Raw genomic sequence first — 14,241 nt, 5'->3', positions numbered from 1 at the left:
ATCTGTGCCCAAAAGTATGCAACACTTTTACCAGATGCTGCAATCGTACTCAGCCACAAAGCTTGCAATAAACTAAAGATTGTTTAAAAAATGCTTTTAAAAATATTAGCAGAAACCTAATATATTTAACACCTTAAGCGCAACGTGTAGTTGCTTATACTTAAAGTTAAAAATACAGTAGTGAGACGCACTAACCTTTAATGGACTGTCCAACCAACTCAAAAGATCCAAGCACTGGATCCAGAAGCATGCAAATCATGCCCATTGCAAACATTACCCATTGTAGCACACGCATCTTGATCCGAATGGGGAGTCTGCAAAAAAAGCAATAAAAACCATAAGCTGTCATCCATTTGAATCTGTAAAATTATGAGATTAAAGCGGCACTTCCGTTTCGCCGGGTAATCAATGCACAAATGTGGCCAGTTTCGGATTGCATTCACAACTCGCATACAATTCTCTCCAACCACTTTTGCGGACACTTGTGCGTGGAAATAAACCAACCGCAGACACTTTATGCGCCGCCCGCAATTATGGGCACCAGTATTGGCAACACGAGTCGCACACTTGACTCAATGCCGAAATTATATGCACACGGGCATCCCTCCTCGGTTTTGGCCAACTTGGCTGGCTGGCTGGCAACATTTTGTAATTACCTCCCCGGCAAACCGCAAAGCCCTTGTCCCATTCTCAATTCCGATTCCGATTTCCATGCCATCGCACACACCCAAAAAGATAGTTCATCTGGAAGCCACACAACTTTGCGGTCGGTCTTCATTCATTCGCCAAACGAAAATCGTAGGCTTCGACGGAAAAAAAAAACTATGATTCATTCATTGGGTTCGAAGCAGTCAGATCGCCGGGAAAGATTAACAAAATAATGGTAATTATGAAGGGCAGATCGCTACACACAAATAAAATGCGATTGTGTGCTGATCTTATCATAGCAAAACGATCTCTTTGATCATTGAAAAAAAGGTTGTCTCATTCTTAATGCAAAATAAATAGAAATAAATATATATTTTCAAGTTGTTTTAATGAGCATTTAGCTTAGTTTGTTGTGCCCAATTAAAAACAATAAGCGTTCATAAGATCATTTAAAATACTTTTCCGTGTATCTGTTTACCTACAATTTTTGGGGACACACCTAAAACTCAAATGAGCCATAGATTAAAATTACTTTGTTTTTGAGGGGCACTGTGCCAGTTGAAATGTCAGAGATCATTGTGAATCATTATCCCATAAATACAAATTTTGTCAACTACTCAGTACTGAAGCTATAATCGCTCAGCCAATAAATCATTTTCTGAGCCCAGCTTCTATATATTACGTAATTATCTGCTGCCAAGGGCAGCCTGATAAAGCCATTCTATTGAAAGTTCCCAAGAAAAGTTCAGGCGCTACAAATGTCATGTGTGAATAATTTGAACACAATAATATAACACAATTAATGGGCGCCAGTTACGCAGCAAACACTCAGATCCAATCTACAGATACAATTTACATTCGGAAACTATGTCGCTGACCCCGAAATGTCTGTGGACAATTAATATTTATCAAGACCGACTTAGCAGCCCAACAATAAGAATCGAAAAAGAAAAAAAAACTATGCTTTACACTTTCTCTGCACTTTGCTGCGTATGAAATGCAAATTACTTTCAATTGCGAGCATCGACTAAAAGTGTATTCTTGTCTCAATTTGTGGCTGACAGCTGACTCAAAATATTTCGGCAGCCAATGTTCAACTAATTGGGTATAAGACCTCAATCATCAATTCACATAAAAGAAGTCTTGCTTCAAACCGCCGATCTATATCTTAATTATTCAGAATAATATTCAGCTTTATAAGACCATTTTTAACAAGAAATGCTATAAACTAGTACAAATTTTTTATAAACTGCGTGCCTTGTGAAATATGTAGAAAATTAGAATTAGAAAATATAAAATATATTTTTTTTATTTATTTTGATTTTTACAATTTCTATCAATCAAATACAAACAGGATCGGTGACTCACTGCCTTGGCTGTGTTTTTTATTGTTTAGCAATTTCTTTAAAAATAGAATAAAATAGAAAACAACCGAACAAGTGAACAATTGCGTCACGTATAAAAAAGAAGAATTACTCCAGCTTTCAATGCGAACGCATTCTGAATGAAATAACGTAAGGTCTTCAACCAGCAACACACACATACACACATCCATCAAGTGCTGTCTACATATGTGCACTTACATCATTTTTGGCCAACAGTCTTTCGACTCCAAGGCGTATGTTCCGACAATCTGCACCAGCCACTTAATGGCATCATTAGGCGCCAAAAACAAACAGCCATACAAATTGAACAATCGCCCCAAGGGGGGGATATTTGATTTTCAAGCATTATCATACGAATTCCTGGCCATTCTGTTGGCGTGTCTTTCCTGTTTCTTGCTCTCCACACAATTGGCTCCCTGACATAATGAGGCAGCGTTTATGCAGTTCACAGACGGCGAGCCGCACATCACGTGCAACATGGACCGCGTGGCCAATGTCAGCGGCGACCCCTTTTGGCCAAGCTCCACCTCCGATACAAATTCCCACTCCCCAGCAGGGATCCCCATACAAGCACAACCGCGGTTGCATAAATAGTTCCGAAGTTTTATTAAATTAGTCTAGGTTCTTGTGAAGAATCAGTTTCTTTAATTTACTTAACATTTGTTTTAGGTGTATGGCAGATTTTCCACATTTTTTTGAGTAATTTATTAAGGTAATAAAAAGCATTTAAAAATACATTTAATAATAAATGCTCTAGTTGTTAATCAATTTATGCATTTAAAAGCAAACTAACAATTAATGAGTACCTTCAATCAGAGACTATTAAAACGAATTTTGAAGCAGCACTCTAGTATTATTAAGACTTCCAACACCTATTGCTGTGCCCTTATCTGTGTGTATATATGTATGAGCCCGATTGTCTGGCTCCCGGGGAGGCGAGTAATAATAATACTCCGGCTGTTTGTTTAGAATGGGACGCACGTACGACCGATTATTGGGGCCTAGCCGGCAAACTTGGGCGTGGACGGAGCGCGACTCATGTAAATGCCCAGGAAAGTGTCGAAAGAGCGGTCATAATAAATAAAACTCCCCCCTCCCTCAGAAGGAGCCCACAAAATCAAAGCTCGCCCATGTTTTTCACTTATGAATTTACGAGTCATTATGATTTTCCGCTTTTGCATCCGCTGATCATAAGCATGGCAGGCCATTTGGTCCAATACCATATGCAATTCCCAAAACCAATAAGCAATAAAATTTTATTCAAAACTAGCAGCAACAGCTGCCAATTTTTTTGTTTTAAATCAAAATAGTTCTGAGTGGTGGTGGTTAGTGTCGTAAAAAGTTGCGCACATCAAATTCAAAAGTCGTCAGAGCGTTGCACATTCAAAGGCGGTAAGACCTTTAAAAAAAAAAAAAGAAAGTAAGATATTCAATGAAGGGAAACCCCCTTGTAAAGAGCACAAAAAGTGAGGGAAAATTCTAATAAAATTTTATTTTCAATAGTAAATCGGCTCAATATGACTGAGGGGCATATGAAAGGGCTCTCTGGCCACAGACGACGACCAAGCGCAAAAGCACCAAAACTGTGCCACTATGTCACTTCAACCGGCGACAGGGACCAAAGACCCATCTTTCCTCGACGGCAAAAGCGGCTGAAAAGCTGCAGCAACTGCTGCAAAGACAGACGCCGCAGTGAAATACCCTTTCAAACGGGTTAATGGAATTCGTAGAAATCATTAAAGTTTTATTTGTATGTATATAATTCCTTTTGCAACTCAGACAGAAGTCTATTGAGGATAATCTCTTTTTAACATAATTTCATAGTTTTAGAACAGTGATACCTAAGACAACTTAATCTAAGACATATATAGATAGATAAATATAAAGATTTCCAAATTATTTATTTGCTTTATTTTGCCATGATTTATTGTAGAGTATTTCGCATTCGGCTTTCACTAGCAAAATTTCCCTAGGGCCCTGTTTGGTTCGTCGCGCACTTTTTGTCGCCGCTTCTGCGCCCCTAAGTGAACTATTAGCTTTGTTGATTTTATGTTTTCCAATTTGTTTTGTGATGTACTTGCTGCGAGGACTGGGTTGGGAATGGAAATGGGGATGGGTTTGGGGTTGGGGATGGTGTTCGGGATGTTGATGAACGAGGGGGCAAAGAGTTGCCTGTCAGCTGGCGTGTCGCCTGCCGACATTTATTGGCTCTGCTTTATTTGCTACGCCCAATTCGCCCTTTTGTTTGATTTAAAGGATTTACATGCCCAATTTGGCTTTATATATTTTTAAGGCTAACACGTACATGTACACGTACACGCACCTACACACACAAATGCAAAGAAGTGATTGGGCTGAGTGTTAAACATTTTAAGTGCCTTCATTTAAGGTGGAAAATATTTTACAAAAGCTTTGCATAAATAAACGACAATGCATCGAAATACAAGTTGCCACATTTAGAGCAACAGCAACCAATTCCCCAAAGACATTCAAGCCAAGACCAACTGTTGCATGCTGGCCAAAAGTGTGTGAGTGTTGGATTTGGATGGATGAGCGATAAAGGCCCAAAGCGTAATTCGATATTGGCCAGCTGGCAACCAAAATCGGAGGTGAAGAGTGGGTTTCGATTGCAGAGATATAATACCATAATTATAAATGTATGATAGAGACACGCAGTCTGGCCCAGAAACTGAAATGACCGCATGAAAAATTCACAGAATGGAAAATGATGAAATTTTATTTTAAATATCGCAAAGAAGCACTTAACAAAGGGATACGAGTATAAAACATTTGCTTAGCAACAAAAAAAACATATTGATCGTGTCATTTGCAGCTGCAATATATTTTATTTCCCCCGCAAATTTCCCACATATTTTTTGCCAAATTTCTACATGGAAAAATAAACACAAACAAATTGCAGGTTCACTATTTAATAATTCAATTCTACAGCACTTCAGAGCATTGAACTTGCCAATATTCCTGGTAATTCCTCAAAAAGTGTACATCTATACGAATCTCACAGTTGGGGTCATTGAAACAGAGAAAAATGTGCAAAAATAATATATTTGACTTACTGACAGCATCAATGGCAAACAATGCAATATAAATAAGAAAAAATCCTCTTTTATTTGAAAGGCTTACTGCCGCAGACAAGCGATTAATAATGCCTCAAACATTGGCAAATAAATAAACCGAATTACTGACTAGGAATTTTTCGAACGGGCTTTTTGTAAATTTTGCTGTATATTTTGGGTGGTATAAATATCAGCAGTTTCCCCTTTTACGACTCCTTCTGATCCACCAAAAAAGCATCATCTCTGTGTTTAGCATTTGGGTTAATTCCCTTGATAATGATGCCGGCAAAATGGCAACATAAAAACTGAATCGCCAGACAGAAAAAACATTCATAACAAAAAGTATAAATATGCACCGATCTCGGTTGTGGTACCCACTCCTACTCCTACTCCCATTTACTTTTACATTTACTTTCTGACCCCGATCCTCTCAAGAACGTGGCTAAGTTGCAGTCCTACTAATTGGCCACATGCCTCGGAAGCTGAAGCTTCGGAGGAGCAGAAGCTAAAACTGCCAGTGTGCCACTTGCATCCCGCTTTTATTTTTCTACAAAGTACTTCCCCTTTTTATTTACACTTGGAGAAAATGTTCTTGAGATATGTCAAATATTCAAAATTTTAAAAATTTCTAAACAAATCACTTCGAGATATTCTTATTTTTATATTTTTCTGCATCTTACGTTTACATTGAGTTCCCTCTTTCTAATAAATTTGTTTTATGTTTAATATAAATCTTCCCCTTAAAATCGAGTATTTTTTCCTATGCAAATAATTTATGATAGTTTCTAGATCTCATTTTTTGTGCAACAGCTGCCGGCAAGTGATTTAAATAATCTCTAAGCGACGAGTGCTACTCACATTGCACTTAGCTGGAAGGCGGCCATGTGCAACATGTTGTCGCAATCCCAAAAACAAAACAAAAAAAAAAACGAAGGCGCAGACAGCGAAAAAGTTCAATGAAATGTGCATCATGAGGCGTTTCGGATACAGATTCGTAATGGGATTGGGATTGAATATCCACAGATCCAGATCTGAGGCTGTGGCCGTGCGTGTCCCATCGAACTTGATGAATGGGGTGTGCCGAGGCATCAGAGTGTTCGTTATTGCTGTCATTATAATGCTTTGCATTTATTTATAGCTTCTTTGCCGCTTATCTTGCATGCAATGTGTGTGTTTGTTTTTTCACCGGACACTTCAGCCAAAAATGTATAAATAATGATCGGCGATCTTTGGCAACGAAAAAACCCAAAATAGGTAGTTGAACTCTTTGCCCGCAACACGGGATTCAAGGTTGACTGGGTGGCCGTTGCATTTCACGCAGTCTGGTATCGAAAATCGACTTCCTACAGCGAAGTTGCCTCTGAATATTTTTTCATATCTCCATTTGCTGGCATTCGGCCAGCCACGCAATGCACAAAAAAAAAAGTGTAACTCGAAATGGAGCAAAAGTTCATAAAAATTCTGGCTACCAGTCGCCGCTAGAAAAACTGACTAATTATTTGTTTTGATATTCATGGAAATTTTTGGTTTAATACTCGATGAGCCGAAATGATGTCCTCGAATGTTTTCTATAACTTTCGAGACATCTAGAAAAAATTCCCCAAGGGTCTGGAGAACACAGAGGCGAAAAGTTTCACAACGCAAATTTTTATCGCTCTAAAAATAGACATTATGTTCACACTTCAGCGAACGACAGCTGTCGGGAAGACAATTATTTGTCCGTCAGTCTGTCCACTTTTGATGGAATCATTTGTCTGCGATGACCTTGTGCCCACAGATGTAGGGCCAACTGCATGGTCTCCCATAAAAGACCTATAAACATTTCAGTTAATTTCCAAATTGCCATCTATGCTTGTTGTTATTGCTTCATTTTCGCATAAAATTAAAATGTTGGCGGAAAAATGTATTCAATGTGTGTGTGTGCGTAACAATGTATAATGCGAGATGTCTCTTTTTCCGCAAAAACAAAGAAAAACAAGAGTAATGGAATGTACGGACTATGGGAGTGGGTTAACATTCATCATGCTAGTTTTGTGGTCTAGGATTCGGTGGCGTATGCGTAATGCGGCAACTGATATGAGCTTGCCACAGGCTGGAAAAAACGTATTTATGGCCAAAAGCCCGTTATCAGCTTGGCAGCAGAAGTGCGGCAAGAAATCCGAATTAAAGCCGGGAATTAAAGCTGGGCGAACGAAGCCCATTTGATTGCACTTGATTGGCAATCAATGAGCTTGCTCCGAGTTCTCATCCCTCCTGTCACCAGATAAGCACAAAAAAAATCTATTAACCGGACTCGGTGTCCTGGGCCAAAACGAAATCTAATATCCATTTGGCATGGATGTGGTTGCTCCGGGGGCCAGGCAGCATCACGGACACGCACACGAAAGGCGGCAATAAAGCGTCCCGGACTTCAGTTAATAATCAATGTGAGTGGATGGAAAGAGGTGGTGGATGGATGGCGGTGATGGCATTACTCCTTGAAAGGTTAAGTAGCGAGTTGTCGAGTGGCGCTTAACTGCCAAAAGCAGGAAACGGAAGCCAGGACACGATAGATGTCGATAAGTCACATCCTCGCCGGGCTAAAGGAGCATTACGCATACGTGGCTGTTAGTCAAAGGTTTCTACTTCTTCGCCTAATTGAAATGGCTTTCATTAATGCCTCCATGCTTTCATACCTCCATCCACAGAGGCGACTAAGTGACCCCCACCCAAAACACCCGACGACGTGTCCCTGCCGGAGATAATGGATTGATGTAATAAATAAATATATTAAAATGCTCACACGTCTCGCGTATTTAGCTCATTGTCGCTGGCTATATAAGCAAAAACAAAAAGAAAATAATTAATTAATTAATAAGTAACATTTACATATAGGCGTATGATTTCATAGTGTAATCTGTTGTTTTCACAGCTAGTCTAGAATTTATTGGACAGCTGGAGCATCAAAGAGACGTCTTCCTCATGCGAATTCAAGAGTGTATAGCATATTTTGTAGGCATGCACATTATATGTGAATTTATGACGATCACGCGACGAACAGGTTCATTGGATGAGTTTTCATCGCTGCTGGACTGTAAATTTATAAATAACTTTGGACCCATGGAAACAGCAGAGAAAAAGCTTTCTTGATCTACTTGGGAGTATCAATCTGCAGGTCATAAATACACATATAAATTCCTTTTTGGCTTACAGATACATTGATCACACTAACGCATTGAACCATCTGTCTACTTTGCTTAAACAGTACAATAATTCGTTGATAAGCTATGATTAATATTAATAATCTACCAAGCCAGTAAATATCAAATGTATTCTAAAAAGGACTTGATGAAAGAAACAGTCTTCAAGTTTGCCTAACAAAGATTTAAGCTAATGAGATGTCAATTCAGATGTTTGCTAATACAGAAATGACTGGCAAAATGTTATCACAAACTGTATGATAAAAACCAAATATATTTCATATTTTTTACTACTTTTGTTATAGAAAACTTTCCTATGGCACGTGTGGCATGAAGAAACCATTTATTAGATTAATTTATGTTTGTTTATATTTCGCTTCGTTTTATTTAGAAATTCAAATCGTGGCTGAGAACTAAGATCGTTAGACGGAGAACTAGTTTCCACTCGAAGTAAACGATACTGATCGAGAATAAATATGTGCAGTAATTGCACGCAAGCTCCCAAGCAAATTTAGTCGTAATATGTAAAGTAATTCCCATTACGTCAAATTGACGTCTAGCCAATGAGTTTGCATGAATTTCAATTTCCAAAGTGTGCATAAATTTTCGAATGAGAAGTTGAAAAAAAGTTCGCCGGCTGGAGGACAACCGCAATCCGATGGAAACCAGACTCCAAACTCTAAGCGATCTGATAAAAAGTCATTCGAGATTTATGATAAGTGGCACAGAAAGATACTTTTTGTAACTGGTATGTTATGTGTATGCCTTGCTAGGTGATTATTATTATTTGTTTACTTAATTAGTGATATACCAAAATAAAATTGAAGTTGTGGCTTACAATTACATTTAATTGTGTAAGTTATTTCATTTCAGTTTTATATTAAGCTTCTTCCCTTTAAGATGCTCCCTTCCAGCGCTCTATTGCTGCCATATCAATGCAAAAACTACCCTTATTTCGTGACTTTTCGCTCAGTGTAGTCGCAGCGACCTGCACTTTTTGCATAACTCCTTTGTCGCGCCAATCGAGGCGGTTAATCGCTGCCAACTTGGCAACGCATCAAGTCGCCGGCACACACAATGAATGCCAATTAATTGAGACGCGGGCACGGGTTCGATCTCTCCGCTGTCCGTCGACTTATTTGGCTAATTGTCTTTCGATCGATCGGATAGTAGCCGAAAATGAACATATATATATAAATATATGTATTCCAGCCCACATTGGGTGAGCAAATTCAGATTAAACAGGTTGCGTTGCGCACGCGTTCAAAGGCGGCGACCGGCAATTATTGTTAACACGGGGAATCGATCGAAAAAACTGATTGAGAGGCGCCAAGCTCAGGTGACGGCGCTTAACGTTTTGCATAAATTAAATTGGCATGATTTAGCTACAGATTGCCATCGTACACGGGCAATTAGAAGGCGTCATGAAAGGGGGTAATCATCTAAATGGTTTTTGTAGGTGACGAAAGTGTAGTACAGTCACTGCGAATTATGATCAAAGACAATGTCTTTGTTTATTTGCAATGCGAATGCATAAACAACAGGACACAATGGCCATTGTCCTGCATTTATAAACAATGACAAGTTCCGAAAAAAAAAAAAAAACGGAACACAAGCGGAAAACAAGCAACGATAAAATATTTAATGGCAAGGTCAGCGAAATAATGTTGATTTACTGAAATTGCAGCAGATTTTATTCCGGGAATACACACAAATAAATGCAATATAAATGTGTAAATATAAACCCAAAGCTTATCAAAAATGCGATACTATGCCGCGGGAATCGTGGGAAAGTAGCCTCAAATGCAAATCGCCGATTAAACTAATCCAAATGCCCGCATGCCACGCCCACCGCGAATAATTCACGCCCATCTTGCACAACAATTATGCGCAACACTTGCGAGGCTAATATTTATGTAAACACGGACACGTATTTTCACTTGGAGCCCCATAACACGAATCTGTGGGATGCAAATGCATCTGCATCTCAACATCTCAGCAACTCAGCATCTTGGCATCTTAGCAACGGAAAGTCAATCTGAGTGTAAGGCCGCGTTAATGCCCCAAACCTGTTCGTCTTCTGGCTATTTATTTTGCGGCATATATTTTGTTAATTTTGTTACCTTTGGAGCTGCTTGGCTACTTGATTTAGTAGTTTACTACGGCTGTGCACTGGAAAAAATGTATTACAGTAACAGCGTTATGAAGCTGAACAATGATTTACTTTTATTTAATTTTGTAAAGCCTTTTTCTACATTTTTATTCATTTTTATAAAACAATCTTTGAATCCTAAGGGTTTATAAAAATTTCGGCTAAAACATGGGTCTTTTAGGAAAATAATATGTTGAAAATCTCATAAGAAAAACACACCCCAATGATTTAAAAAATACGAATTAATAACTGTAATAAACCCACCCAAATTTACAATATTTTTTAATTACCAATTATTTTTTCATGTGCAGCATTTAGTTGCAGACAGCTGGTTACCGAGGGACCCTCGCGATCTTTCATCGCCAACTGCCTGGTTTCATTAAACAATATTATTATGAGATGCGAGTATGCGGCACTTATGGGGCAACAAGTTGCGGATACCGGGCATGTTTCTAATTTAAATATTTTGCAAGTGCGCGAATCGAACTAAAATCGCGCACTACCATTCACAAGTGACCTAATTGAGACGTAAGTTCTTCCAGTTATCACTGCAGCGATTGTTCACTCACTTTTATGCCTGAGTCACTGCCAAGTGGCAAATATATGACGACATCGAGGGGTGTGTGTGTGTGGGGGTCACATGCAAATTTGTAGCCAATATTAATTAATTTCTACATTTTTGCATTTATCGCTTTTTTAGTGAAAAGTCATGCTTGTTTCGCTGCGACTGACTCATGAAGATTTATACTTGTTTTCGTTACAGAATCTTAAATTGGCACACATTGTTCTAGTTCCATTTACAAAGCCTACTACTATTTTTTGATTTATATTTTTTTCTCTTTTTTTTTTGCTGAGTTTGTGCAACTAATATTGGTGGCATTCCCTTTTGCAAAATGTTTATGTGTATTACATCAAAGTACATTTGCTTTTCGGCCAGTTGTCGCTGCCGGTTGCTGTTGCCGTGAATTAGAGTCACACAGTGGCAACAAAATCGCAACACAATCGCAACAAAAGGGGGAACTTTCAACTGTCAAGCCCACGAATGTTAGCACAAATGTGTGCCAAAAATGTTTGCTGTCACAACTTTTTTTCCAGCCAAATTCGGGGCATTTGTCATTTAATTAGGACAAGTTAGTTCAGTCCGCATGGATATAAAAAATTGGCGGGTAAAGTTCTAAAAACCAGAAACCCCAAAGATCAATAAGTCAGACGCCGCATTCTTTAAATTTAAATAATAATCGCTTCGAAAGTCCATTCTACATTAGTTACTTTTCTAGGTTCTTTTTTGCCCTTAACCGATTTAATTTGGTTGCACATCATGCATCTTAAACTTAAACTGTCACAAAAGCCACCCATGAAATAATTATAGATTCACAGAATTGCGACAGCTCTCACTCAAGATTTATATGCAATAATTACAAGTTTATTTCGACATGATTGCAATATGCAATTATCGCGTATTAAACTCACATATATAAAGCTGAGCCCCATAAATCGCGAAGTTCTCAGACGAATAAGTTGACTTATTGACTAGCCCCGTCGACAGCTTCAATTTCCGCTGCTGCATTGCAGACTCAATGGACTTAATGCCGTTGAAAGATCATTAATGTGTTAAACTCCTAATGCCGGCAAAATATTGGGGGTACAAAAAAAACACAGACAAATCTGGCGAAGAAAAACTGCAGATGTTATGGGAAAAGTCTAAAAGAAACTCTGTAACAATGATTACATTTAAATACTCTTTATTTTTTAGCATTAACTATGATGATTGTATGGTTTTCAATTTAACGCCTTACCGCTTTTTCTGAAGAAGCAAATCAATAGTTATTTTCAGAATTTACGTGCTGATTTATCAGTGAGTCAATCCCCATAAACGTGAATAAAATGTGCAAACATTTTGGCTGATTTTGAACCCAGATTGCAGACATACTGCCAATATTTGAGCCAACAGATGGCCAACGAAATCCGTCAAGGGCAACAAAAAGCCGAATTTGCTGCTGCTCCTAAACCTATAGACTCTAAGTTATATTTATTAATGAGCTGCGCAAATATGCATAGTTAATTTTCAGTTCATTGCCGTTGTTTTTGCTTTGTTTGTTTGTCGGCGATTTTGTTTGTCGTCATGAATGGGTTATGATATCGGCAGAAATACAGAAAACTAAATGTTATTTAGTAAGTAAATAAAAGCAAACGCTAATCTTTGGCCGAGATTACCACAGGCTAAAAATGCATTTCCCGCACTTCCAATTATCATTTGAAATGTCCGACTTCAAGTGGATTTCTGTGGGCAATATGGATATGGAATTTTTGGACGTATACCCATTTACGTGACCGACCATCAAAGGGTAATCGCTTAAAATAGTTTGGCGGACTTACCTCAGTCTCGTCAGTTGAATGCCACTGAATATTTCCACGTTTTTCCTGGCGGAAGTGGGCCTTTTTCACTGCTGCATAGTTTCGGGCGACAGTTGCCAGCAGCAGGACACTTTTCACAAAGCCTTTGGACACTTTTCTTTAAGCGCCGGTTTCCTTTTCTATATATACTCTCGGGTATTCCGTTCTTGTAACTCACTACACTACACAAAACGAGGACATTATACATGGGCATTATACTTGGGGAAGATCAATGGAACAATGACAATGATTGGTCATTTGAGATGGCATTGACATTGGCCAGTCATTGTCCAATCCAATAATGCCACAAAGCAGGAGCCACAAAGGCAGTCCGAAGGACTTTTGAACGCAAAACACAAAGTATACTTTTGAATTTCGCAATCAAAAGTACACTATAACTACAAGTTACTAGTCTGTATTTAAATAATGATTAATGGTTAAAATGTCATAAATGTTTATGGTGCTTGGTTAAAATGTTATAAATTTTTATGGTGTTTGGTTTAAATGTTATAAAATAGAAATCAGAAAGGTATATATAATTTGCATTCATTAAAAGTGGGCCTCTATTCTGCTTTCCGTTCATCAAAAGCTTTATCAAAAATAAATAATTGACATTAATATGAAATATAAATTATGTGACATTTTGATGTGATTCTTTATTGAAATGGTTTACGACTGTGCTTTTTTTAGTAACACAATTTTTTCCAAGTGTTTAATTTTGGATTTAATATTGTATACACTTTCAGCATGCTCAAGTCTGCAAGTTTATTTAAATTAGTTTCAAATTTGATTCGTAACACATTTTTATACACTATTTGCAATGAAATATTTAGTTATATTTTATGTTTATATTTTTTTCAACGCACAATCTCGTTTTTTTTCGCAGTGTAGCAATCTCAGCCGGCGAAATCGCGAGTTGTATCTTTCTCGTTTCGCAGGGGAGCACGCTTCGGTGTGACCGGCACTCAATTCGCGTGTGGGTGCCCTGCGATGCGCTCCGTTCAGCGTTCAGACTGAGACTGAGTCTGAGGCCTGAAAACGAAACTTTCGACTGCCGGCGACTGTGTGTGTCTCTGTGTGTGTGTGAGAGCAGGCAGCCGGCAGAGCAGTCGGCAGCGGGAGAATGTCAAAATCAAAATGCTACCGTTTTCCGCCTATGGTAAATACATTTTGGCAGATACTTTTGTCGCTGATACCGATACAGATACGGATGCAGATACTGGCGGAACGCAAAAATTCGAAATGCAATTAAAAGCATTGTTTTAAGGCATTCGAATTGGTAGACAACTTTTAGATGCGGTGGAGCAGCTGGAAAATAAATTGAAAACTCGATTTAGTAAACAACTAGCGCCACTTTGTATTGCTGATACAGTATTTGGTGTGCAAATAGAAGTAGAAATTTTAATTGA

General features: G+C 38.4%; 1 protein-coding gene across 13 annotated transcripts in view; it reads right to left on the bottom strand.

Annotated features, from left to right (window-relative positions):
• The window catches only part of LOC6533257 (collagen alpha-1(XV) chain), a 57,543-nt gene extending 43,702 nt beyond the window's left edge, over nt 1–13,841 (bottom strand). For 3 of the 13 annotated variants that reach the window (XM_039373466.1, XM_039373469.1, XM_043206982.1), the window contains exons 1-3: nt 13,699–13,840; nt 12,815–13,014; nt 196–314 (exon numbers count right to left, since the gene is read on the bottom strand). In XM_039373466.1, the coding sequence (XP_039229400.1) occupies nt 196–295 (100 nt within the window). In that variant the 5' untranslated portion in view covers nt 296–314; nt 12,815–13,014; nt 13,699–13,840. Of the gene's footprint in view, nt 1–195; nt 315–12,814; nt 13,015–13,698 lie in introns of all 13 variants that reach the window. The other 10 variants (XM_039373471.1, XM_043206981.1, XM_039373472.1 and 7 more) reach the window with 5 other exon arrangements.
• Nucleotides 13,842–14,241: the final 400 nt, after the last annotated feature.

This window comes from Drosophila yakuba, chromosome 3L (assembly GCF_016746365.2).
Source record: "Drosophila yakuba strain Tai18E2 chromosome 3L, Prin_Dyak_Tai18E2_2.1, whole genome shotgun sequence".
NCBI lineage: Eukaryota > Metazoa > Arthropoda > Insecta > Diptera > Drosophilidae > Drosophila > Drosophila yakuba.
This window is presented reverse-complemented; position numbering and strand designations above follow the sequence as displayed.